Here is a 26,442-nt window from a genome sequence, read left to right as displayed (position 1 = left end):
CATGTAAGTTAGCATCACTAACCCCACCCGACTATAACGTTTATATTAACACTTGCTTCCGGCACTGCTCAGTTTGAGCAGCAGTTAGGATGTTCTGACAACCAACCATCCTTTATGCTGTTAAAGTCTCTGTGCTGATTAAAGATGACTTTGGATCACATAGTATGTCTGGTGTCTGTCTACATGGTGTCAGAAGTGGGATGGTGGAGCGCTTAATGGCAGTGTTCAGGCATTTTGGGTTGATGCATAGATGGATTTCATTTTTGTCCTTCTTGAAGGTGTCAACCATGGTTGAGACCCAGTCGGTGGGGTCGCCGACTGCTTCAATCACGCCCAATGAGACCAAGTTCAAGCCCAATGAGACCAAGACCAAGCTCAGATTGAACCGTGTCTGTCATGGCAAATGACAACTGGTGTGGGGCTCGGACGACAGGCGGCACATTGGGGTCAGTAGAAATCTTGTAGGTCACAGGCAGCTTGCCTAGTTTGCTATCGAACAAATCAGGGTATTCTTTCAGAGAGTCCATCGACATCTGCAGCTTATGGACCGTTTTATCAAAGGAAATCAGCCCCAGTTCCTGGCAAGCACGATTGCCCAGCAGAGTCACAGAGTTGAAATTCAAAACATAGAAGATCAGATTCCTTGTGGTTTTGCCAGTACACATTTTAAAGTGTGAGCGTGAAGTACTAAAACGTAACCATCCAGCCTTGGAGGTGCTGCAGTAAACTCAGGGGGGAAGGCAGCATTCATGGAGGGAATGAGCCGGCAACATTTTTGTACTGAATCATTTTTCAAACTGATTGTAGTTGGGGCAAGAAAGCCCGGGGGTGCGTGGCGTCCGAGCTGGGGGTGGAGGGTGTGGGAGGAAGGTGCCCCCCCCCACCTCCTATTGGTATGGAGCTTTTGCATTATTCAGCTTGAAATTGTGCAATCTGGTGCATACTGTAGCGAGTAGTTTAACTTACACTTGAATGCAATATTTATGCTTTAAATTGGGTTAGCTATGAATAAGGTGAGGCTAAATTACATTCCTAATTACATTTCACAGTAGAGCTAGGCTCTGATCAACAGGTGCAGCACATGAATGATCTTAGTATATTCATGTATGGAAATCAGATTATAATCAAACACTTGGCCAATGTTGACCAACCTGGGTCTCACTGCACACCTGGTACTACTCCTGACCTTGACTACAGTAGCATACCTTCTCTTATTCCTGACCCTGAGTCAAGCCTTACCCCTGGCCCCCTATTCTACCTTGATCATAGCTGCTTACCTGCTTAGGTTCCCAGTGCTGAACACTCCCATTGTCCCAGCTTTGACTGCACAGCTAGTACTATTCCAGACTTTGAATCTGGATGCACACTTGGCCTTGCTCCTAGCCCCGCTGCACTGACAATATATCTGGCCCACACATAAAGCCCCGTATCTGACGCCCAGGACTTAACCTATTACGTTCAAGTCCACAGGTGCTTATCTAATGCAGTAATCTTTTATGGGGCACTTCACGGACCAAATTTTGTATAACAAAATTTGCTACATCTATTGGCTTCCTTGTTATCTAACATGCTAGTTACTTTGTCAAAGAAGTCATCAATTGGTTGAACACAATTTCCCACCCATAAAATGATACTCACTCAGCTGTAGACGTATTCTGTTACCATTTCCTTCATTTTCCTAACAAACTGTCCCGAAGTAATTTTCACCCCCAATATTTTCAGTATTTAACTGTCTTCCTCTTAGCTGGGACTTTTCCGAAATGCAAAGTCCAATAACTATATATTTAAGCAACATTAATTAATTAAATTAATTTATTAATCCCCTACCCTCGGTACAAGAACTGTTCCAGAGCCGCTGTCTGAAAAAAGCTCAGAGAATTGCTAAGGACAAACTGCACCCCCTCCACATACACCTGGATCTCCTGCCATCAGGCAAGAGATATCGAAGCATCAAAGCCCGGACTACAAGACTGCTAAACAGCTTCCTACCACAGGCTGTGAGGCTGCTAAACAGTCACTCTGTACTCACAGTCACTTGATTCTGCGGCTGGCACGGACACTTTAATAACTGGCACTGGCCACTTTAATAACTGGCACTGGCCACTCAAATCAGCTGCCCCGGACATTTTTATGATTGGTTTATTGTATTTTAACGTTGTGTTTTACCTGCTTTTAACTATTTATTTATACTGTTCCATCAGGGACTGGATTGTTTTTAGTGTTATTATGTGTGAAATGTTTTAAATTTCAAGTGCGATGCTCTGCTATTCCCTGGGAAACGTCTTTTCATTTTGCACTGTACAACTGTTGCTTGCAAGATGACAATAAAGATTGATTGATTGATTGATTGATTGATTGATTGATTGATTGATTGATTAAATGTGATCTTGAGAGTACACAATATTTTCTGTGGTATCCATAACACAACAATGATAAAAATATCTTTGTTTTGATTGCACCTACCAACATGCATACATTATATTACAGTTAATATGTACCGAGGGCAAATTTTTGTTCCAATGCTCCCCATTCCCATTTACTTTTACATTGAAGTGATTGAAATCCAAGTGAAGTTTAAATGGCACCAGAAAAATAAAATCCCCAGAATGAATGATATTCATTACGTGGTTGGTTGGAGTCAGTATCAGCACAATTAGTATATTAAACTTTGAATCTTCAGATGTCCTGGTTCAAGCTAAAAATAAAGACAAATAATAACCTCCATAAACATTCCCCTGCAAGTATCTCTGTCACTCCTTTAAAATATGCCCCTTCTTTGAACAAGCTCTTAAACTTCACATCTGAATCAGTTTCCATCTGATTGCACTCCTTGAGGATGTTCATCTACGTGTTCAATTAATAAAACAATGAGATTGGGGATATTTCTATTCAACCTGTCAAATAAATTTGGGGGGGGGAGGGTTAGAAATAGTCAGTGAGGTAAACAAACATAATAGTTGAGTGGCAAATGACAATAGTGCTACCTACCCAATATTTAACTGAAGGAAATAATGGGTTATTGGGGCTGTATGTTGTGACAGACAGCCTGGCACCTTGCATATCATTTTAATATTAAACTCATCCCATCCCCCTGGATATTCCGGATTAATAAATTCAGGTTTTGTCAACTAATTACGAATCAGGCTAATTACAAATCAATAACATTAGCCAACTCCGAGACACAAAGCACTGAGCATTGAGATCCAGACATTACAGACAACTGGCCTCAGTTCCGTGCTCACATCTGGCAGTGTTCCTTGTCTGAACCAGGGGCTACGGAGTGTTTTTGAAAGTGTGGGTATTGAGTGATCACTGATCACTGGCCTTGGGGTTACACGGCGAGGGAGTGGAGCAACTGAGTGGGGGGGGGGGGACTTTTTGAAATTTGATGTATTAAAATCATGTTGTAGTGCATTGTAGAAGTATGTTTTCAATGTTTTTTGTTTGAAGTTTTTTTTAGAGGTAACATAAGGATGGTGGATGTATGGGACAAAGCTGCTAGAGGAGTAGTTGAGGCAGGGACTATCCCAACATTTAAGAAACAGTTAGACTGATGCATGGATAGGACAGGTTTGGAGGGATATGAACCAAAAGCAGGTAGTGTAGCTGGGACATGTTGGTGGGTGTGGGCAGGTTGGGCCGAAGGGCCTGTTTTAGCATTACAATTAATGCTCCACAGCGCCGGAGACCCGAGTTCGATCCTGGTCTCAGGTACTGTCTGTGTGGAGTTTGCACGTTCTCCCTGTGATTGGGTGGGTTTCCTCCGGGTTCTCTGGTTTCCTCCCACATCCCAAAGACGTGCGGGTTTGTAGGTTAATTGGCCCTCTGTAAATTGCCCCCCTAGTGTGTCGGGAGTGGATGAGAAAGTGGGATAACAACGAACCAGTGTGAACGGGTGATCGATGGTTGACACGGACTCGAGGGGCCGAAGGGCCTGTCCCACGCTGTATCTTTGAACTAATTATAATATTGAAAAAATCAAGACGTACCTATCGGATTTGAACATGAGCAATATTATCCCAAGATTGCAGAGTATTTGAATGGCATTTACTGCATAATCCCCGAGGTTATTCTTTGTAAAGTGATGGTCAAAGTTCATCTCTATAAGTTTCATTTTCTGAAGTTAATTTGTAGTTTAAATTTACCATCGTGCCTTTGCTTATTTGTTCCCGCGATACATGAATCCAAGACTTACATTTAAAGATGAACAACATATCAATTTAAAGACAGATATCAACTAATTTCTCTGATTGATTATGAATATCGATTTCCTTAACATCCCCTCTCTCTCCGTCCCTCCCCCACCCGATTGGTACTAGCTTCAAAGTCGTCTTGTTGGGTCTCATTGTGCGAGAAGGAACTGCAGATGCTGGTTTAAACTGAAGAGAGACACAAAATGCTGGAGCAATTCAGCGGGACAGGCAGCAACTCTGGAGAGAAGGAATGGGTGACGTTTCGGGTCGAGACCGTTCTAAAGGGTTCGGGTCGAGACCCTTAGAACGGTCATGACCAGAAGCGTCACCCATTCCTTCTCTCCAGAGACGCTGCCTGATCCATGCCGGTCACCAGAGCGAATTCGGCACACAGACACTAACAGCAGCTGCGCAACGTTTCCGACGCCACCGACGGTCCGGGACTGTTGCACTGAGGCTGCTCCATGGCGGGAGCTGTAGCGAGCAACTCGCCAGCCCGGCAAACTCTCGCCAGCCCGGCAAACACACGCCAGCCCCGGCTCGCCGTCCGCATCTGCCCCCGCCTCTGCTTCTGCTTCTGCTAAGTGTGCAGGGACATAGTTCGTTGAAAGTAGCACACAGGTAGATAGGGTGATCAAAATGCTTTTGGCACATTGGCCTTCAACAGTCTGGGTATTGAGTATAGAGGTTGGGAGGTCATGTTGCAGTTATTTAAATGTTGATGAGGTCCCATTTAGATTATTGTGTTCAGTTCTGGGCAGCATGTTATTGGAAATATATTGTTAAGCTGGAAAGGTTGCAGAGAAGATTTACGAGGATGTTGCCAGGATTTGAGGGCCTGAGCTATAGGGAGAGGACTATTCCTTGGAGCTTGGAGGATCAGGGTGATCTTATAGAGATGTACAAAATCTTGTGAGGAATAGATCAGATAGACACACAGAATCTCTTGCCCAGTGGGAAACAGAGAACCAGAGGACATAGGTTTCAGATGAGGGGGGGGGGGGGAGATTTAATAGGAATCCGAGGGGTAACTTTTTCACACAAAGGATGATGGTTGTGTGGAACGAACTGCCAGAGGAAGTCATTGAGGCAGATAGTATCACAACGTTTAAGAAACATTTGGACAGGTATATGGATAGGACAGGTTCAGAGGGATATGGGACCAATGAAAGCAGCTGAGATTGGTGTAGATGGAACATGTTGGTCAGTGTGGGCAACCTGGGCCGAAGGGCCTGTTTCCACTGTATGACTCTATTGACAGTCGTGCCTCCAGTTACCATTGGGATAAATGGAGGAATTTCCTCTCAAGATCGCTTTGCCTCTCTAAATGCTCCAAGTGATAATATGCCTAAATATCACCTTATATTTGAGGTATCAACATACCTTTGAAAACATTGCTACAAAATATTTTGGGACTCAAATACATAAAAAGTTCTGTTCAAGTAAAATTTGTTGTTGTTTAAATGCATCCACTATTTCTTATTTACATGAAAAATCTGAAATAATACAACTTGAGTATGGATTGTCGGTCAGGGAAGAGGGGTGTAGAATTGAGGATGAAAACAAAAACTAACAAGCTGAAATAAAACTAAAAACTAAAAAACTAAACAAAATTAGCACTTGGGAAAGACTTAACATAGCCAGAGTTACATAGATTATGGGGCAGAATTCACTCTAGTGTGTCTCATCTGCTGTATCTTAAATTGTTTGGCCAGTTGTAAACCAATTGTAAACACATTGATAACCCAATAGCAAAGAGAATAACAAATTAATGACCTTAATGAATGGAGAGATTAACAATGCATTAACTCCATAACCAATGAGATTTAAAGATTGTGAAACAAACAGAAATGTTGAAATGGAAAGTGAAATGGGGCGAGTGAACGTTAAATCATGTGCAGAAAAAGAAAAAAGACAGGATTAAGAAGGGAAAAAAAGAAGAAAATATGGAGATGCAAGGAACTGGAATGCTGGCTTCAAAAAAAGGATCTCTACAGGACATGGTCAAGGATTTCTACAGGACAGTTTTGGGTCAAGAACCTTCTTCAGACTGACTTTTCCTCTGTCACAAAAGGGTCCCTACCCAAAACCGTGCCTATCCATGTCCTCCAGATATATAGCCCGACTCACTTATTTACTTCATAATTTGTGTTTTATTTTTAAAGACAGAAATATAATATTTATACAACTATAATTTAACATTAAAAAAATCTTCAATAATCATTTATATTCTGAAAGTGGAAGTTGGGTCAGAGAGGTTAGTGAGCAATAATAAATAATCACTGTGCTGCTATAATCCACTAAATGAATGCCCTACAGTGAGTTTACTGGAGAATGCTTGTGCAATGAAGCGAGTTATTCAGTGCCTCATGTTGTTTGATTATCGAAGCATTGATTAAAAAAAAAACATGGCATTAACCATTAAATATATATTGACAGGGAAATCTGGTTCTTAATTGTATATTTCACTTTAAGAGAAACAAAATTAAAAGTGTTTGACTATTGGGAAAGAAGGATAGAATAAATTCAGGAGTTACATGTTTTATCTCTGCAATATCTCTGGAGGACATGGATAGGCACGGTTTTGGGTAGGGACCCTTTTGTGAACAGAGGAAAAGTCAGTCTGAAGAAGGTTCTTGACCCTCTTTAGATTCTGGAGCAGTTCCAGAGGATTGGCGGGTAGCAAACGTAACCCCACTTTTTAAGAAGGGAGGGAGAGAGAAAACGGGGAATTACAGACCAGTTAGCCTAACATCAGTAGTGGGGAAACTGCTAGAGTCAGTTATTAAAGATGGGATAGCAGCACATTTGGAAAGTGGTGAAATCATTGGACAAAGTCAGCATGGATTTACGAAAGGTAAATCATGTCTGACGAATCTTATAGAATTTTTCGAGGATGTAACTAGTAGCGTGGATAGGGGGAGAACCAGTGGATGTGGTGTATCTGGACTTCCAGAAGGCTTTCGACAAAGAAATACACATAAAGAGATTAGTATACAAACTTAAAGCACATGGCATTGGGGGTTCAGTATTGATGTGGATAGAGAACTGGCTGGCAAACAGGAAGCAAAGAGTAGGAGTAAATGGGTCCTTTTCACAATGGCAGGCAGTGACTAGTGGGGTACCGCAAGGCTCAGTACTGGGACCCCAGCTATTTACAATATATATTAATGATCTGGATGAGGGAATTGAAGGCAATATCTCCAAGTTTGCGGATGACACTAAGCTGGGGGGCAGTGTTAGGTGTGAGGAGGATGCTAGGAGACTGCAAGGTGACTTGGATAGGCTGGGTGAGTGGGCAAATGTTTGGCCGATGCAGTTTAATGTGGATAAATGTGAGGTTATCCATTTTGGTGGCAAAAACGGGAAAGCAGATTATTATCTAAACGGTGGCCGATTGGGAAAGGGGGAGATGCAGCGAGACCTGGGTGTCATGGTACACCAGTCATTGAAGGTAGGCATGCAGGTGCAGCAGGCAAAAAAAGAAAGCGACATGGCATGTTGGCTTTCATAGCAAGAGGATTTTATAGGAGCAGGGAGGTTCTACTGCAGTTGTATAGGTCTTGGTGAGACCACACCTGGAGTATTGCGTGCAGTTTTGGTCTCCAAATCTGAGGAAGGACATTATTGCCATAGAGGGAGTGCAGAGAAGGTTCACCAGACTGATTCCTGGGATGTCAGGACTGTCTTATGAAGAAAGACTGGATAGACTTGGTTTATATCTCTAGAATTTAGGAGATTGAGAGGGGATCTTATAGAAACTTACAAAATTCTTAAGGGGTTGGACAGGCTAGATGCAGGAAGATTTGTTCCCGATTCTTGGGGAAGTGGGTCAGGACAAGGGGTCACAGCTTAAGGATAAGGGGGAGATCCTTTAAAACCGAGATGAGGAGAACTTTTTTCACACAGAGAGTGGTGAATCTCTGGAGGCCAGTTGAGGCCAGTTCGTTGGCTATATTTAAGAGGGAGTTAGATGTGGCCCTTGTGGCCAAGGGGATCAGAGGGTATGGAGAGAAGGCAGGTACGGGATACTGAGTTGGATGATCAGCCATGATCATATTAAATGGTGGTGCAGGCTCGAAGGGCCGAATGGCCTACTCCTGCATCTAATTTCTATGTTTCTATGTCTATGTTTCTATGTTTTCCTCTCATTTTCTTAGCAGAAATCAGTTTCAAAGTTACCTCAAGCTGCTTGCTGGTTTTTTAGCCATTACATGGATTAAAATCAGTTAAGGTTTCTGTCCCGATAACTCTTATCTTGAAATAAAAACACCTTTCAACACCAATAACATAGTTTCCATTTGTGGTTCATTTGGATTCATTGTGAGTCTTTTACTTTCAAAGCAATTTCCAGAAGTGAAATCATTTTGAGATTCCCAAGCACCTCTTACAATAGAGATATGTGTTAAGACTGTATAAACATGTTTTAGTTACCATACCAACGATCAAAAGGCAGCATCTTTCCATATACTGGTCTTCTACAATAGACGTAGATCTGTTGCCTCACAGCGCTAGAGACCCGGGTTCAATCCTGACTTCGGGTGCTGTCTCTACGGAGTTTCTATGTTCTTCCCATGACCACGTGGGTTTCCTTCCACATCCCAAAGACGTGCAGACTAGTAGGTTAATTGGCTTCTGTAAGTTGACTCTAGTATGTAGGATAGAACTAGTGTACGGGTGATCACTGGTCAGCGCGGACTCGGTAAGCCGAAGGGCTTGTTTCCATGCTGTATTTCTAAACTAAACTAAGAATCCATATTTAGAAATGAAGGTTGTCATTTGGCTGTGGCATCCATCCATCCAAGGGTAAAAGTTCCCCTCACTTAATATATGTTCAAATTTAATACAGGTATTGAAATCTAATTTATATTAGTGTTCAGAAGCACACTCAATTATATACTCTTCAACTTCTGAATTCTTCGCCTAATTTTGTTAACTGCCTGTGTGTTTTTCAGATCAAAAATGTCTTCACCTTTATCGCAGATTGGGCTACACAGTGTACTCTAATGTACAGTACATCACTCTAATAAAAGCAGTTTAGGTTTCTATCTTAGAATTCAAAGTTGATCCCTTGGCGTTATTGTCTTTTAAATCTGAGAGTTATTCCACATTTTATTCACTCTTCTGTTTAGAGATAGGAAATGTAAAACAGCTCTTTATTTCTTTGCAATTTATTATTATTCTATATTTAGATTTTGATTGATGGCAGATGACAGTGTTTGACGATCTTACAAGAACTATGAAGCTCAGAGGCAAAAGGAAAAAATTGTAGCTGATGCTTCTCTGGCATTACAGGGTTCCCTTAGATTTCTAGAAAATGTGAATAAAATACTGGCAAGTTATCTATCAAGCCTCTCTGTTCTAGCCCTTTGATTATCATTCTACATACAGATGGGGCTAAAGTGAAAAGACTCCAAAAACCTGTAGAGGAATCATTATACATAATTAACCCCCACCAGTTAGATTGAACACATGCAACACAGCATTGTATACCGTCTGTTCATTTAAATGATTTCTACATGCAGCCAGTAGCACTGCCACTGTTCACAGGCCGCACGTATCAGCAAAGGACCTAAAATCAATACTCCTTAGCACAGCCTAAAGCAAGCCTGCATGTTTCAAAAGGAAGGCGCATTGTGGCTGATAGAGATGGTGACATCATTCAGAACTGTGCCATGCAATGTAAAACAAAGACCCAAGTCTTCCTGAGAAATGCCAGCATCCAACAGCGAGTAAATAATTGAACCTTTTCTAACACAGCTAAAAATACCCAACATACTGTAATACATGTTTTATGTCAACTGTTTATAATTGTTTAACGTGATGACAAAAATTAAAACAAATCACATTCCACCACAATAAAACTCCAAAGAGAATTTTAATGCTAAGCCTTCTGATTTTGTTGTGGTTTTACTGTACAAAAGAGATGTAATAACATTATCTTAATGTTTCTGAAATAATATCTTTAAAGCAGTAAGCCAAATACTTTTGAACAGAGTAAAATTTACAACATTGTGTGAGAGGAAAACAGCTCACCTTACTGATTGAATATCAATGAAACATTCTGCTCAATATCCATGAAAATGTGCTATTACCTGCTTGTACCACTAGCTGATCGACAGCCATTTCTCGTGGTGTATACATTCTTTAAGTAGTGATATTTTTGATTAGGTTTTGACTCAAAGGAAATGTTGTTTCATTTGGTAGTTGAAGAGAGAAAGCTGCTGACTTGCTTCTGCTGCTTTCAGTTTCCTGTTAATGTTTCGAACAAGACTGCAAGACCGCTCAAGTTCATGCACTGGAAGACAAAGAGATACTATTGTTATATTGCACTGTTTCGACTATCAGAAGCAAATTCTAAATCAGTGCTTTTATTATGAGCAATGATCAAGCATCTTGGGAGCAGGTGATTATGACATGAACAAAGTTTTGTTTGCATAATGTTGTAAGTAAATTGAAACTTATTCTAGGTATAAATTTTACTCCTCAATCTCTCATTTGGCAGTGTTAGTTAGATAACAGGGACAGAGCTTTGGAGTTTTGAAGAAATGTTTAGTGATCCAAATGGAACATTTCTGCATTACAATGAAAAGACAATTTATATTGAGATTGATTATATAGTTTAAAATAGACAAAGAACATACAAATAAATACGCATATGACAAGTTCGCAGATAACTAAAACTATAAGTGTAAAATCTATCACTCAAATCTGCCCCACAAAGCAAGTTACTACATTTATTCTTGTTTTATATGGGATTAGAGCGATTCATAATGAAGGATTAAAAGTCTAGAAATTCAATCATGTACGAAAATATGAATTAAAATAAAACAATACAACCTCACAGCCCCAGAGATCCGGGTTTAAATCTGACGACTGGAGGTGTCTGTGTGGAGTTTGCACGTTCTCCCCGTGACGGCACGGGGTTTCTCTGGGAACTCCAGTTTCCTCCCACACCTCAAATACATATGGGTTGATTGGTTAATTGGCCGTTGTACATTGCCTCAGGTCTGTCGTTAGTTTAGGTTCATTATTGTCACATGTACTGAAGTAAGCATGATAGTAGTGAACCAATAATGCTTTGTTTTGCACGCTTCCTAATTAGATCAGATAATACTATATTTGAATACAATCAAGTCTAACTCAAGTACAATAGGTAGAGCAAAGGGGAAGATACGGTGTGCACAATATAACTCTCAGCATTGTAGCGCAGCAGTTCGGTAGATAAAGTCTAATGTTCGTAACAGTGTTTAGGTGGATTGGGACAGTACGCAAGCTTATGGAAGGATTGTTCAGAAGCCGGATAACAATTGTACCTTCTGCCCGACAAGGCGGGGTGAATGACCAGGGTGGGACAAGTCTTTGATTATGTTTAAGAGGGAACTGCAGATGCTGGAGAATCGAATCTGAGGAACCAGTCTGAAGAAGGGTTTCGGCCCGAAACGTTGCCTATTTCCTTCGCTCCATAGATGCTGCTGCACCCGCTGAGTTTCTCCAGCTTTTTTGTGTAATCTTTGATTATGTTGACTGCTTTTCCGAGGCATCGCAAAGTGTTGATGGAGTTAGTAATGTGGTCTGGCCTGTGTGGTGGGCTGAGATACATCCACAACTGAAATTTCTTGTGGTTTTGGGCAGAGTTCCCAAACCAAGTTGTGAAGCAACCTGGCAGTATGCTTTCCATGGTGCATCTGTAGAGTCATTGGAGAATTTCCTCAGTCTCCTCAGGAAGTAGAGATGTTGGTGTGCCTTCTTGGCTTTAGCTGCAATGTGGTTGGTTCACAACAAATCATTCATAATATTTACACCAAGAAACTTGAAGCTCTCAACTATTTCCACTTTGCAATATCTAGCAATCATAACATCTGCTTAAATTAATTTGCTCCTATACAGCCATTTCTGGGCATGGAGATGCATCTCAGCTTCCACATGCTTATGATAGTCAAGTTAGCCAAATCACCCAAAGGCTTTGCAATACAATCACTGCCATTCATATCTCTCTGCTGCAAAAGATGATGTGCAATCTGTTGAGATATCTTTGATATTTATTGGCATTACTACTAAATCCTTTACCATCAGCATCCTGGTATTCAAGATTGACTCAAAACTCAACAGGAATAGCCATATAAATGCAGTGTCTACAAAAGCAAGTCCATGGATGGGTGTACTGTAGTGAGTGATTTATTTCCCCGCACCCTAAACTCGTTCCATTAACTACAAGATATGTTAGTAATGTAATGGAATACTCTCCAATTGCCTGGCTAACTTCAGCTCCATAAAAATACTCAAGAAGCCCAATATCATACAAAATAAAGCAATCTGCTTATCCACCATCTTGATATCCATTCCTTCCTCCACCAGTATGCAGCACTAATTATAAAAATCACTGCAGTTTCCCACCTTGGCTACTCTCACTGCATCTTACTTACTCATGACTTCTATTGCTAAATCGAACAACAGCTTCCGATACTCATGAGCAGTTCCTCCTGCAGGTTTCACCCCATTCCCAGGTAGTGGTCTCTAAAGACCTCGGTAAGGCCTGTGGTAAGATTTTGCATGATAGGCTGATCTAGAAATTTACATCACATGGCTTCCAGGGAGAACGAGTAACAGGATACAGAATTGGCTTCATGGTAGGAAACAGAGGGTGTTGGTGGAAGGTTGTTTTACGTATTGGACACATGTGACATGGTGTGCTTCAACGATCACTGTTCTTCTTTTTCTTGCGTATGGCGTGCACAGCCTAAAGTTGGAGGACAACTTGTTCTATTTGATCTTATTTGATTGTGCACGCCGGGTTGATTGCATTCGTCGAAACAGAGCAGACCACGTGAAGGTTGCAATCTTCCACCCCAACGATCATTGTTGGGCCAATTGTTGTGTTTCATCTCTATAAACAATTTGAAATTCAAATCATGTGAGGTGTTATATTTTGGGAAATCGGCCAGGGCAGTATCTTCACAGTGAACACGGAGCAGTGCAAGGACCCTGGGGAGTGTTGTGGAGCAAAGAGACAAAACAGAGCAAAGAGAGTAAAAGTGGCGTCACATGTAGATAAGGTGGTATTTGGCACACTGGCCTTCATCAGTCAGGAAATTGAGTATAGAAATTGGGATGGTACATTTGTACAAGATGTTGAAGAGGCCACACTTGGAGTATTATGTTCAGTTTTCATTACCCTGCTATAGGAAATATGCCATTAAACTGGAAAGGGTGCAGAGAAGATTTATGAGAAAGCTGTCGAGAGAGATTGGGCAAGCTAGGATTTCTTTGGCTGAGAGGGAATCTTACAGAGGTATATGAAATCATGAAGGGAAAAGATAGGGTGAATGCACAGTCTTTTTCCTAGGGTAGGGGAACCAAGGACTAGAAGGCATATGTTTATTGTGAGGTGGGGGGGGGGGGGGGGGGGGGGGGGGGGGGGGGGGAAGGATTAATAGGAAAGGATTAGGGGGAATCTAAGGGTAACTCAGATGATGAAGTTTCTATTTAACGAGCAGCCATTAGAAGTAGTTGATGCAGGTACAATAACAATATTGCATGGATAAGAAAGGTTAGAGGGATATGGGCCAAATGTAGGCAAATTGGACTTGCTTGAATAGGGCATCATGTGGTGAAAATGGACGAGTTGGTCTGTGGTGCCAGTTTCTTTGTTGTATGACTGTGATTCTCTGGTCAATTGGGTCAGAATGCACGTTTTGTGGATTCTGTGCTGGAGTGGATGGCTTTGGTTCTTGATCTAAGTTCCCTAAACTCATCTCCAACTGGTCTCAAAACTGGAGGGAATAATCCTAAATAACTTTGTTGGTACAATATTCTTACAGAGCACAAAATGATTGTATTAACTTCTTTTGCAAAATTGAAGAGGATGTTTTATCACCAGACCTCTTGCAATATGTCAAAATACCGCTTTTAAAAATGAATTCGCATTTCCCAAAATAAAATGTCGGCAATGAAAATCTAGATTCTGATACACAGTAGTCATAGTTTTGCACATATCCGTCAATGTTTTTCCATTGAATGGTTTAGTGGTGTTATTTTATTTGCTGAATTGTAGTATCAAGATGAATTTCCTGTCTTACAGTATATGCATTCCTATTGAAGCTGATCTTTTGTGTTGACAAAAACCAAGCAGAATTAATGAAATGTTTTCCTGTGCGATTAAATCATGACAAGTGTTAACACAGAATCAGATTGTTTATAACGTGTTCTTTTTTCCTTTGCCTGGAAGCGAAAAGAAGTGTGATAGGAGGAAGGTTCAAAGTTTAAAAGAATGGCACAACAAGCAATTAATAAAAATAGCTTGTATGAAAACAGAAGGCACCTTTACACTGCCACCATGCCATAGCTTTGTTGAGCTGCAGTTTATGAGCCCCAAGAGTAACCAATTTTTGGAGCATTCCCTATCTGGTCATGGGAAACATTAACAAAATTGAAAGTGTGTTGGTCAATGTACAACAGAAAAGATAAAGGGTGGAATATTTCTTGATATGTCTAGGATTAATTCTATAATGGAAATTAATATTTGAAATAACATTGTTTCACATCATAGTTTAGTTTAGTTTTCAATGTTTTCAGTGTTTCAATATGGGGAAAGTTGATCTGCTAACCCAGGGGTGGGGAACCTGCGGCCTTAAGGCGCATGCGGCCTTCTGGGCCATTAAGTGCGGCCTTTTGAATGAATCCAAATTTTGTAGAACAAATCCTTTTATTTTTATTAATATGGTTTTTTTCCGTCTTTATTTTAATATTAAGGGGCTGTCCCACTTGGGCGACCTAATTGGCGAGTTGAGAAGAGTTTAGGAGAGTTTGAAAAAATGTCATGTTGAAGACTTCCTTCGACTATGTTGAAGACCAGCTTCGACTACCTACGACAAACTTCGGGAAAATTGGACACCGAATAGTGGAGAGTGAAGACGACCTCCTTCGACCTCCCTTCGACTGATGAAGACTATCTATAACTACCTTCGACTACCCTCGATTACTTACGACTAACATGTCGACCTACTACGACTAAACCTACGAGTAAAAAAAAGTAACGATTTTTCCATGGCGACCTTTTTTTACTTGCAGTTATTTTTAAACATTTAAAAAAAACGCCGCGACCTAGCTGAGGCCTCGAGTATGCGGAGACCACTCTCGAGCATGAAGGAGAGTTACGAAGACCTCCTATGACCTCGTGTCGACCATGCTGCGGGGGAAAACTCGTCAGAACTAGCGGATATGGTCTCCCAAGTGGGACAGGCCCTTTATTATGAACGTATTTAAAATACCAAAGAATAATAGAAGATTCAACAAAATAATCCTCCCCGACTGACGGCCACAATTAAAACATTAGTAAGTCATGAGGGCTATTTTAACACCTGTGATGCTCATGATTTTGTTCTAATGCGACTCTAGAATGTACGTTAACCTCCCTGCCTGACTGGCGCCACCACCGCCTGAGGCTGGGTGACGAGAGGGAAAATGTCGGGGAGAGTCCGCTGGCCGTCCAGTCTTCAGTATTATCAACTTTTGATAGCGGTGCACGTGGCTTTCCGTTTTGAAGTTGAGTTTGAGAATAGTTAAACAGCGTATTTGTTTGACTAAGAAAACCAAGAGAATGCTGAGGAAGAAAAAAGAGTTTTTAAATGAGGGTTGGGAACTGCAATGTTATCTTGTTTCTGCTAAAGATAAGATGATTTGCTTGCTTTGTGATACTGCAATTTCAACATTGAAGAAATTCAATGCTCATTAACATTATGCCACTCATAAGGACCACAAATATTTCAAATTAGAGAGTGAGGCGCGAATTAAATTAAAAGATGAAAAGCAAAGGCAAAGGCAGTTATTTCAAGCAGCATTAAGACCCAGAAATAATGCTACTGAAGCAACTTATAAAGTAGCTTATATACTCGGGGGGGGAAAGATAGGGAAGCCATTTAGCGATGTAAAATTCGTAAAAGAATGCATTGTCGAAGTTGTAGGATGCTTAGACCCTGATAAGGTTTCAAAGTACAAACAATTGCCTCTTTCAAGGTGAACTATAATTGATCGGCAGCATGAATTAGCCCCCAACGTAACAGAACAACATCACTCAATACTCCAAAAGGAAAATATATATTATTCAATCACTTTGGATGAATCAACTGATACTACTGATTCGGTGCAGGTTTTATGCTCCATTTGAGCCATAACAGAAGATTTTCTTTGCTACGAAGAGTTACTTGCTTTGGGCCCTCTTACGGGTAGAACACGAGGAATAGATTATTTTCAACAACTTTCAAGATAAATGTCGTGAAGTTGGACTGGATTTGGTTAATTTAGTGAGTGTATATACAGACGGTGCACCTTCCATGACAGGAAAACGCAAAGGGTTAATTGCACAGATAAAAAAGGGATCATCAGATCCAGATGCTCTAATTTCTTTTCATTGCGTCTTACATCAGCCAAATCTCTGTGCTAAATCTACTACTTTAAGTGACACTTTGCAACGTTATAAGTATTGTTAACTATATTCGTGCAAATGCAACACAGCATCGTCAGTTTTGTAATATGCTAAAGTTGGACAATGAGGCATTCAGTGTGGATTTGCCGTATCATTGGCTATCGCATGGACAGGTGCGAGAACAGATAGTTAAATTTCATGAAGAACATAATCAGCAATGTGAATTATTAAAACAAGATTTCTATAGAAATACTGCATTTCTGTGTGATATCATGTTTAAGCAAAATTACTTGAATGTTTTTTTGCAAGGTAAAACTAAGTCTATATATGATACTAAACCAAGGGGTCCCATCCCCTCAATGCGTGGTTGCAGGGGGGGGGGGGGGGGGGGGCCTGCGGCGTCACATACACACTATCCACACCACAGACACACGCGGCCGAGTGCGAGTATTGACACAATCAGGGACTGTTTATGTTGACAGTTTGCAGGCAGACGATCATCGAATTGATGTATCGCCAACTTTATCAATGGAGCGCTCGACCTCCTGCGCGACCAGCGTTCGCAGAGGGCCTTCGGGGTCCCCGCGTTACCTCTCCGGGAACACTTTTTTTTTAGAGTGTTTTAAAAGTATGTGTTAAAGTTCCCTAGTTTGATTTATGTGGGGGGGTGGGGGGAGGTGGTGGGGGGAACATTTTTTCAATCCCAAAGATGCGACAGATCAGGTTTGGTCGCTCTGCGGCCTAACGTCGTGGAGCTGGCGGCCTTGCTTGAGACTGACTTTGAGCCCCATCCCAGGGCCGTGGAGCTTGCCTGGGATCGATGCTCCAACCGCAGCCTACGGATTTCAACATTGAGGAGCTCGCAGTCTCGGGTAGAGACTGATGTTGGGAAGCTCCAAAGTCACAGAAGGTTTGACTAGCCCCGACCCGGGGTCCGATCACCCGGCGTGGGGAGCTGAGATCCCCCTGAATCGGGAGCTTCATCGCCCCGACACGGAGGGCCCGACCGCCGGCTACGGGAGCCCAGATCGCCCCGACAACAGAAGATTCGAGTGCCCCGACCGCGGGAGAAGAAAGAAGGGAAGAAGATTTAACTTTTTTATGCCTTCCATCAGTGACAAATGTGGGGGAGTCACTGCGATGGATGTTCATGTTAAAAAATGTATTTGGGTGTCTTGTTGCTCTTTATTGGAATGACTGTATGACAAATCAAGTTCCTCGTATGTTGCAAAACATACTTGGCTAATAAAGTACTGTTATGGTTATGATACTGGATGCCCCACCCAAGAGTTATGCATTATATTTACTCAATTTTGCATGCTGAAGTCCAAGAATAAAAATAGACTTACCCTTGAATACAGAAATTATCTCCTCAGTAAATAATCCACTATCAATCCATTCATGATAATCTTGTATTAAATCAAATGCACTGAAACCTTGATTGTTCTTTTCCTTTATATTTACCCCTGGAGAAAAATTAAACATCCATGAAAGCTGTAAGTAGTTACATTCCTGTCATGACTCTTTAAAATCTACTCCATCCTATTGATGCTAATGATGCCTCTCTGTGTGCAGATGCAACAGTTATCTCAAACAATTCTAATACGTTTATCATAATGAGGAGGAAAAAAATGATTCACATTTGGCTTGGATATTCAAACATCTGCCAACTCTTTACACATAAGAGTAAAGTGAGGAAATGTTTCTACATGGGTGAAATAATAGATGCTTGGAATGTCTCTCAATGAACAGTAAACAATATTGTTAGTTTTTAATCTGATTTTGTGATTTTTTGATAAAGAAATCAATGGATATGGAGCAAGATGTGGATTGTCACTAATCTACCATCATCTCACTGTCAAATAATAGATTTAGCAAGCTAAATGGCCCACCCCTACCCCAGTCTTGTGGCACCAATTTGTAATGAATAAATCGTAATGACTTCCAAAGTCCCTTTCCATTATTTTAGCAGCGCAGCCTTAATACTTTAGAGATACAGGCCCTATGCCCACCGAGACCATCGATCACTCGTTCACACTAGTTCTATGTTATCCCTACACATTAAGGGCAATTTACAGAGGCCAATTAACCTACAAACCTGCAAGTCTTTGGGATGTGGGAGGAAACTGGAGCTCCAGGAGGAAACCCACGTGGTTACAAGGAGTACGTGCAAACTACACACAGGCATTGATGGCCCTGTCTCACGGTGCGAGTCCACCCACGAGTGATCCCGAGTTTAAAACAAATCAAACTCGTGGTAATCACGTAGGATTAACGTAGCGGGAATGTCGGAACTCTTAACGCTAATGGCAGGTACTCGGGAAACTTGTTAACTCGTGAAAGTCTTTCAACATGATGAAAGATTTCCACGAGTCAAATTTACTCTTGAAGTAAAAATTTTAAACTTTTAAACTCGTTGTAAGAACGTAGTAGCCCGTGATTTTACCGTAGTGACTCGTGAGTCTACCGTGGGCACTCTTTAACTCAGCGGGACAGGCAGCAGCTCTGGAGAGAAGGAATGGGTGGCAGGATGACGTTTCCAAAATTCTGCTGCGTCTTTGTGTTACTCCAGCACTGTGTGTTCACTTTTTGTCAACCAGCATCTGCCCTTTCTTGTGTGTGACATTATTTCTAGCCATGGTAGTTGATTGTCGCTCCCTTCAGTTTCCCAGGGGGTCGGGACGGGACGGGACTGGAGTTGAGAGGAAAAGGTGTGGGGGAGGGGAAGGGGGGGGGGGGGGGGGGGGGGGAGGGTAGTGGGGGGGGGGTTGGGTTGATTTAGTACGGGAGACAAGTGTAGGAGAGGTGCACTGTGTGCACACTTTGGTAGTGAATGCCCATGGGGTTCACTGTCGAGGACCTCATAATGCAGAGAGCATTATAAACAGTGGATCGATTAACCCTGGAAAGGGGGGAGACTTCCCTCTGAGTTGGACCCAGGAAACTGAAGCAGGCTCACGTAGACTTATTTTCTTGAGGTTATTAACGACAGATAAATGGATGGGAAGGGTTTAGAGGGCAATGGGCCACATGCAGGCAAATAGGACTACCTCAAGACGCCAATTGGGCCGAAGGACCTGTTTCCTTGTTGTACAGCACCATGACTAAGGACTATCCAGTGGGATTGACATGTTTTGTATTTTTCCTTTCTAAAGATGCAGTGTATTTTGGTGACTATTGCACACTGCAGACCAGAAGCGTCTTCCATACCCAGATATACCAGATCCACACAAAATCTTTTTTTGCGGCAACTGTTTATAATGCTCCCTGCATTATGAAGTCCTCGACATGGGCAATCACTACCAAAGTGTCTGCCCACACAGTCAGAATACCTCTCCTACACTTGTATCCCGTACTAAGTCACCCCAACTCCTCCCCCCCCCCCCCCCCCCCCCCCCCCACACCCCCTCCCCAAATGTTTGATTTGTTGATTTGTTTTAGACTCGGGATCACTCGTGGGTGGACTCGCACCATGAGACAGGGGTTTAACTGAGCTCCGGATCAAACCCATGCCTCTGGTGCTGTGAGGCAGCAGCTGTGCTGCCCAGTTTGTGTACAGTATCGTTCTCCTTTCTCATCCTCCCCTGCACCATGAAAACCTTTGTCCTCACCTCACACAGCACAAAGCTGATATTGAAGGAGCCATCCTCTGCTATTTCTGCTACCACCAGTACAATATTAGCAAGAGCACATCTTCCATTTTCTTCCTCAAGATTCAAAGAGGACCCCCCCCCCCCACACACACGTCCCCTGAATCACTGTCCGTTCCCACTCCAGCACACACTTCCCAACACAAATGTGAGATGCATTTGCCCTTGTAGTTTCTTCTTTACCATGGTTGATAGCTTCAAGCATTCTCTTCAAATGAAATATTAACTTATTTGCATTCTTCTAACTCATGCTTTACTTGCCTCACCCCCACCCCCTCACCCCCTCACCACCTCCCAATGGAATAGATTTGGTGAATACTCTGCCGAGCATCGCAGTTCAATCCACAAGCCATAGTTTATATCATTTTGCTACTTTAATTCATCACTCCCCACTTTGATCTCACTGTTTTTGAACTCCCACACTGTGCTGAAGGCAAGCTTGAGGAACAGTGCCACGTCATTCTAATTGACATTTGGTAGCCTCGTGGTTTTAAATTTGGATGTGTCAATGTTAGACCTTAACTACTACAGAAAGGTGGGTTTGTTTTACCCACTGATGATGTGTTGTAAATAGTAATCCTGTTCAGTCTGAGAGGAACCATAGGTTCGGACATTTGGTGAAAGTGCTTAGCTGACGAGCCAATGGTGTGAGGTTCCCACCCGTGGGATTATGACTGAACCCTTCTAAGTCAGAATCCCACCTAAATGTAATCAACCCTGGTGTGGTGGGTCACTGGTTGGCCTGTGATCGCCAACTGGCACTCCTGGTGGTGGCCGGTGTAAAGTGCTGCTCGCTACTTCCTGGAGTGTGGACAGACGGTCACCACCTCTCTCTAGTTTATAATTGGTGTTGACCTGATAACTGACTGTCTCTTTCAGGAAACCTGACATGGACAATAGTAGGAGCCAACCAAGAGAATCGGGGAAGAAAGTTAGATAAAAAAGACAAAAAAAGTGCGAGAAACAGAGGTCGAGAACTGAATACAAAGGACAAAATGAAAGAGTTTGATTAGATTTATACAGACATAGCCAGAGAAAATTAACTCTGTTTTCAAAAAAGAAAAAAAAATGACTTCAGTACCGTGTTGTATCAGAAGACTTGCTCCGTAGTAGTTTGAGGCTTGAACTGCGTAAAATAGAGGCGTGGAGTGGCCACGATTGAGTATATTGACCTCAGCATTGTTCAATAGCAGTAACATCAGCAGATCATTGCAATCACCTTTAAGGGCAGCAAGGTGCAAAGCACTGTGTGGAGGAAGAGAACCACTTAATTTATAACCCAGTGGTATAAGGCATTAAGTCATAGAATATTCAAACAAACCTTAATAAAATTAGGCTCTAAGTTAATTTACTTTTTGCTGTCTAAGTGAAGATAACCTAGTTGAAAGAAATGCATGATTTTATGATAAAGAGCTTCAGAGATAGCAAGAGGTCAAATAATCCAAAAAAAAGTCAAAATCTATTCCTGGAAGGTCAGAAAATGTTTGTGGTTGTGGATGATATTGGTCCCCCAAAAACAGTCTGACAAAACTGACACTCTAAGGATTCATAAGGATAGATGTTTTGGAAGGAAAGAAACAACATTTGCCCCAGAGTTCTTTTAATTGATAATGAGGTGATCAAAGCTGGGTTTGAAATTGGAACATCAGCTGTTTCAGCGTATAGCATCACCAGCTGTTTTAGCGTATAGCATCACCAGCTGTTTTAGCGTATAGCATCACCAGCTGTTTTAACGTATAGCATCACCTTGGTAAATAAATTGAAACATGCTTTTTGAATATTAGTCCAGAGCATAACCATGGGTGGTTTGCAATTAAGGTGTCGACTGGCACATATTAAAGAGGCCACATTGCATATTCATAAATAAAGTTTCATTTAATCACCCTGTCAAGTAGCAATCAGTTAAACAGAAATAAATAAGTTAACTGAATTATAATCAGCATTCAGTTTGATTTGAGGTTGTGATCAATGAAAGGGCCCTTCGAGACAGATTGTGGAATATTCTGGGGCACTAGCAAGTCTTTAGCAACTGAACATGCAGGTTTGACTTATTCATTTCAACTGAAACTGATCTGTGATGGCTGGGAGATTGTAGATCAGTGCATGTTCCTTTAACATAGTGACCTCACCATTACTAACCACTCCCCATTGTCTCTAGTATAATTGTAAGGTCCCCACCTCCAGCTCGCTCTCTAGCTCCAGTGATGACCACGGACAGCTATTGCATAGTGTGTGTTAGTGATTGTAATAAACAGTTAGTAAAAGACTCTGTGTAGGATCAAGTCATTTTACAGAGATGAAACATTGATAATCAAGAGATGGTGTGGCTGGCTTCCCTGATGAAGAAGGCAGAGAGAAGTTGCAGTTGTCAGTTTCAGGTCTTACAGGCATGATCAATTCATGATATCTATCAACGTCTGAAAATTACGTGCTAAATCCAGCCTTTCAAAAGTTTTATTAACACTTGCGTCATTCCTTGTCTTCACTGTCATAGAAAACAGAAAGCCACAGCACAGGAACATGCCCTTAGGCGCACCATGTCTGTGCAGATGAAGCTACTAGTCTATCTATTCACATCTGCCTGCACATGATCCATATCCCTCGTATCCCATGCGTATCCATGTGTCTGTCTAAATGTCTTTAAACATTCCTATTGTATCTGTTTTACTACTTCTCCTGCCAGTGCCTAACAGGTACCTGCCACTCTCTGAAACAAAACTTGCTTTGTTCATCTTTAAACTTTTGGCCCTCACAGAGCCCATACCCTCTGGTTTTTAATATTTCTACACTAGGAAAAAGTCTGATTATCGACCCTATCAATGCCTCTCATTATTTTGTACACTTCTATTTACACACTGAGGTTGCCCCTCAGCCTCTGACGCTCTGGAATAAAATGATCCAAGTTTGTCCAACCTCTCCAAAAGCTAATACACTCTAATCAGGCAAACTTCTTCTGCACCCTCTTCCAAACCTCAAATCCTCACTATGGTGTGGCAATTCGAACTGCACACAATACTCGAAATGTGACCTAAGCAAAGTTTTATACAGCTGAAACATGACTTGCCAACATTATTATATTCAATGCCTCAACTGGTGAAGGCAAAAATGCCATATGCCATTTTTCCCAAAATAGGACATAAATGTTTTTGAAAGTACACTAAATGTACAAAAGCTTTTGCCCGTTATTTAAATTTTATTGGACTTATTTCTTACAATATTATACAAACCAATTTTCCTTCACTTTATTAATTTGCATTTAAAGCCTTAGCATTTTAAATATTAGGCATATGCATACGAGTTCCACACATCATAGTTATTATAATTATAACCATGTTAACTCTGAACCAAAGTCATGATTAAAATATGTTCCCTACCTATCACCTTGTTTGTTGACTGCATTAATATCAATTCCATTCCTTAAGAGAAATTCCAAACACTGGGCTTTTCCTTGCCTGTACCAAAACAAGTTTTATTCGGTAAATACATGATGAATTTCTGCACTATATCAATCATCTTAAGTGTAAGCAAAGTGATACTTCAATTTATGGTGCTGACGTACGCTCCCATTTCATCCTGCAGTAATCCAAACACCAGTTCTTTCTGCTCTTCAGGTTTAAAAAGAAATCCCTTTGATTTGAGCCTGCAAATTAAATCAAAGCAACTTTAAACAATGAAGAGTAAATGGAAAAGATAAATGTGTCAAGTTTCAATATCCTACCATCTGTGCTTCTACAATTCTTGTCTTCCAGCATCTGCTGCATAATTAGGAAGTTAATCGATGTAAAACCACCCATTATAGTACTTTTAAAAAAAATATGCTTAAGTGATACTGAGATTTCCCTAGGTAAAAGAAGCAAGCATTTCAATGCAATTACAACTGAAATGTCAATCTCAGGATGGGATTCCGTCAGCAAGGTTAGAATTTATCACCTTCACTTCCATCTTAGCAAAAATGGCAGTGGATCTGGAACTATTGTAGTTCATTATTGGAACTATTGCAGTTCATTATCACAAGGATACAATTGCAATGTAAGTATCAAGTTTCAGGAATTTGGCCCAGTTTCGGTTAAAGAAAATAATATACAGTATGGTCAAACTTAGGAAGGAATTCTGAGACTTTGGTGTTCTCATGCACCAGCAGCCTTTGTGCCTCCAAGTTCACGAACTTTTTTCAAAACGCTGCATATTATCCTGTGGACTGTATGTTTGTGTTGAATGTTTAGGATAGTTAAACAAAAGCTGATTAAACAGGCATGATGAAAATGAACCATTTGTAAAATATTGTTGTTAAGTCTTATTTGATCAACATGCAAATCGGTTGATACTGGATGCAATGAAAACATGAACCAATCAAAGTCTATAGATTAATGGCATTGTTAGAATGAGCAATAAATGAAAAGCTTTCATATTATGGGCTATTACAAACCACTAATAATGCTGTAAAAAAAACTAAACCAATCACTTTGTATACGCTTTAATGGAAGGACAGCTAAATTCCTGCTTGAAAAGAAAGTCTTTGTAAGTATCAATTTTTCTCAAATTTTCCAACATTGTCTGGATATCCTACCGATAGCAGTGATGGCTTAATGGTGGTTGGGTGTATTTTTACAGGTATGAAATTGTGCGGTGAAAGAGACAATGGAAAAAATTTCTGAAGAGCAATTATTTTCTCACACATTCTCAAATTGATACTCATTAAGAGCGGGTGAATTAGAGAGCCTTTTGCTTAAAGTATGGTTTGTCCAATGACATATTTTCACTGTAATTTCCAAAGTTGCCAGATAGGCTGTGGGAATAAAATAAATAATGATCTTGTCAATGTATAAGTGGTATTGTGTTATTAACTCAACAAACCATTGTTACTCAATGGATTGGACAAATGTACAACTCACACCACGAAACATGGAGACTGTTTCAATGGAGATCAGTATTTTCAATAGTACCGAAATAACTGGGAATGATCAATTTAATAAAGAAGCATCCAGATTTCAACAGTTTCAATGCAATCATAAGGAAATATTGTTCAATCTTACCACTCAGCACATTCAATGTGATCGCTGGCCACGGACAGATAGAGGACACTTGGAGCTTTTGCCGTCATTAATTTTGCTCTCATTTGTTCTTCAACATCAAACTGCAGAAGAAGCTCAATAACATCTATTCTACCTTGTATCGCAGCACAATGGATTGGCAGCAGATCCTTTTTGTTCAATATTTCTATTGTTGCCTTATGAGACAGCTAAGTACATGGAATAATTCATTGTAATTAGTTAGTAACAGTTGCTAAAGAATCTTGACTCAAGTTAGTTTAGTATAATACAATAACTGTAGGAATAGCTATAAAGCTGGAATTTGATCAGTTGCAGAGGCAATTACAAAATATATTTGATAGACAATTTAACTATTCTGCAGTTGGCCTCTCTTGCTAACATCTTAATTGTGTTAATCACAATGTATCAGCTTTAAAATATGTATCTGTAAACATTAGTGTGGATTGTTAGAGAAAGATAACATGATTTTCAACATCCATCACTGCAATACTTCTAACCACATATTCCGAACTATTGTCGTTATAATAAAATTGTACATTATGGACTGTACCAAATGCAAATCCCATTTAACTTATTTTACTCTGCAGAGTGAAGGTGTTATACAGGGCCCTGGTGAGACCACACCTGGAGTATTGTGTGCAGTTTTGGTCACCCAATTTGAGGAAGGACATTCTTGCTATTGAGGGAGTGCACCGTAGGTTCACCTGGTTAATTCTTGGGATGGCGGGACTGTCATATGTTGATAGAATGGAGCGGCTGAGCTTGTATGCTCTGGAATTTAGAAGTATGAGAGGGGATCTTATTGAAACGTTAAGGGTTTGGACATGCTAGAGGCAGGAAACATGTTCCCGATGTTGGGGGAGTCCAGAACCAGGGGCCACAGTTTAAGAATAAAGGGTAAACCATTTAGAACGGAGATTAGGAACAACTTTTTCACACAGAGAGTTGTGAGTCTGTGGAATTCTCTGAGAGTGGTGGAGGCTGGTTCTCTGGATACTTTCAAGCATGGGCGGAAACTGATTTTAAAACATGGTGGTGGGGCGGGGGGAACACAATGAGGCCTAACATCTAGGACAGGGGTTGGCAACCTATGGCCAACTGGCCGGATTCAGCCCATAGTCCAA

General features: G+C 41.1%; 1 protein-coding gene across 3 annotated transcripts in view; it reads right to left on the bottom strand.

The window, feature by feature from the left end:
* Positions 1-9,348: 9,348 nt before the first annotated feature.
* LOC129706453 (uncharacterized) overlaps positions 9,349-26,442 on the bottom strand; it is a 103,792-nt gene continuing 86,698 nt past the window's right edge. For 2 of the 3 annotated variants that reach the window (XM_055650765.1, XM_055650766.1), the window contains exons 22-27: positions 25,301-25,506; positions 23,827-23,907; positions 23,642-23,719; positions 21,349-21,512; positions 17,967-18,083; positions 9,350-10,491 (exon numbers count right to left, since the gene is read on the bottom strand). In XM_055650765.1, the coding sequence (XP_055506740.1) occupies positions 10,373-10,491; positions 17,967-18,083; positions 21,349-21,512; positions 23,642-23,719; positions 23,827-23,907; positions 25,301-25,506 (765 nt within the window). In that variant the 3' untranslated portion in view covers positions 9,350-10,372. Of the gene's footprint in view, positions 10,492-17,966; positions 18,084-21,348; positions 21,513-23,641; positions 23,720-23,826; positions 23,908-25,300; positions 25,507-26,442 lie in introns of all 3 variants that reach the window. The other variant, XM_055650767.1, reaches the window with a different exon arrangement.

Source organism: Leucoraja erinacea, chromosome 19 (genome assembly GCF_028641065.1).
Source record: "Leucoraja erinacea ecotype New England chromosome 19, Leri_hhj_1, whole genome shotgun sequence".
In the NCBI taxonomy this organism is placed as follows: domain Eukaryota; kingdom Metazoa; phylum Chordata; class Chondrichthyes; order Rajiformes; family Rajidae; genus Leucoraja; species Leucoraja erinaceus.
This window is presented reverse-complemented; position numbering and strand designations above follow the sequence as displayed.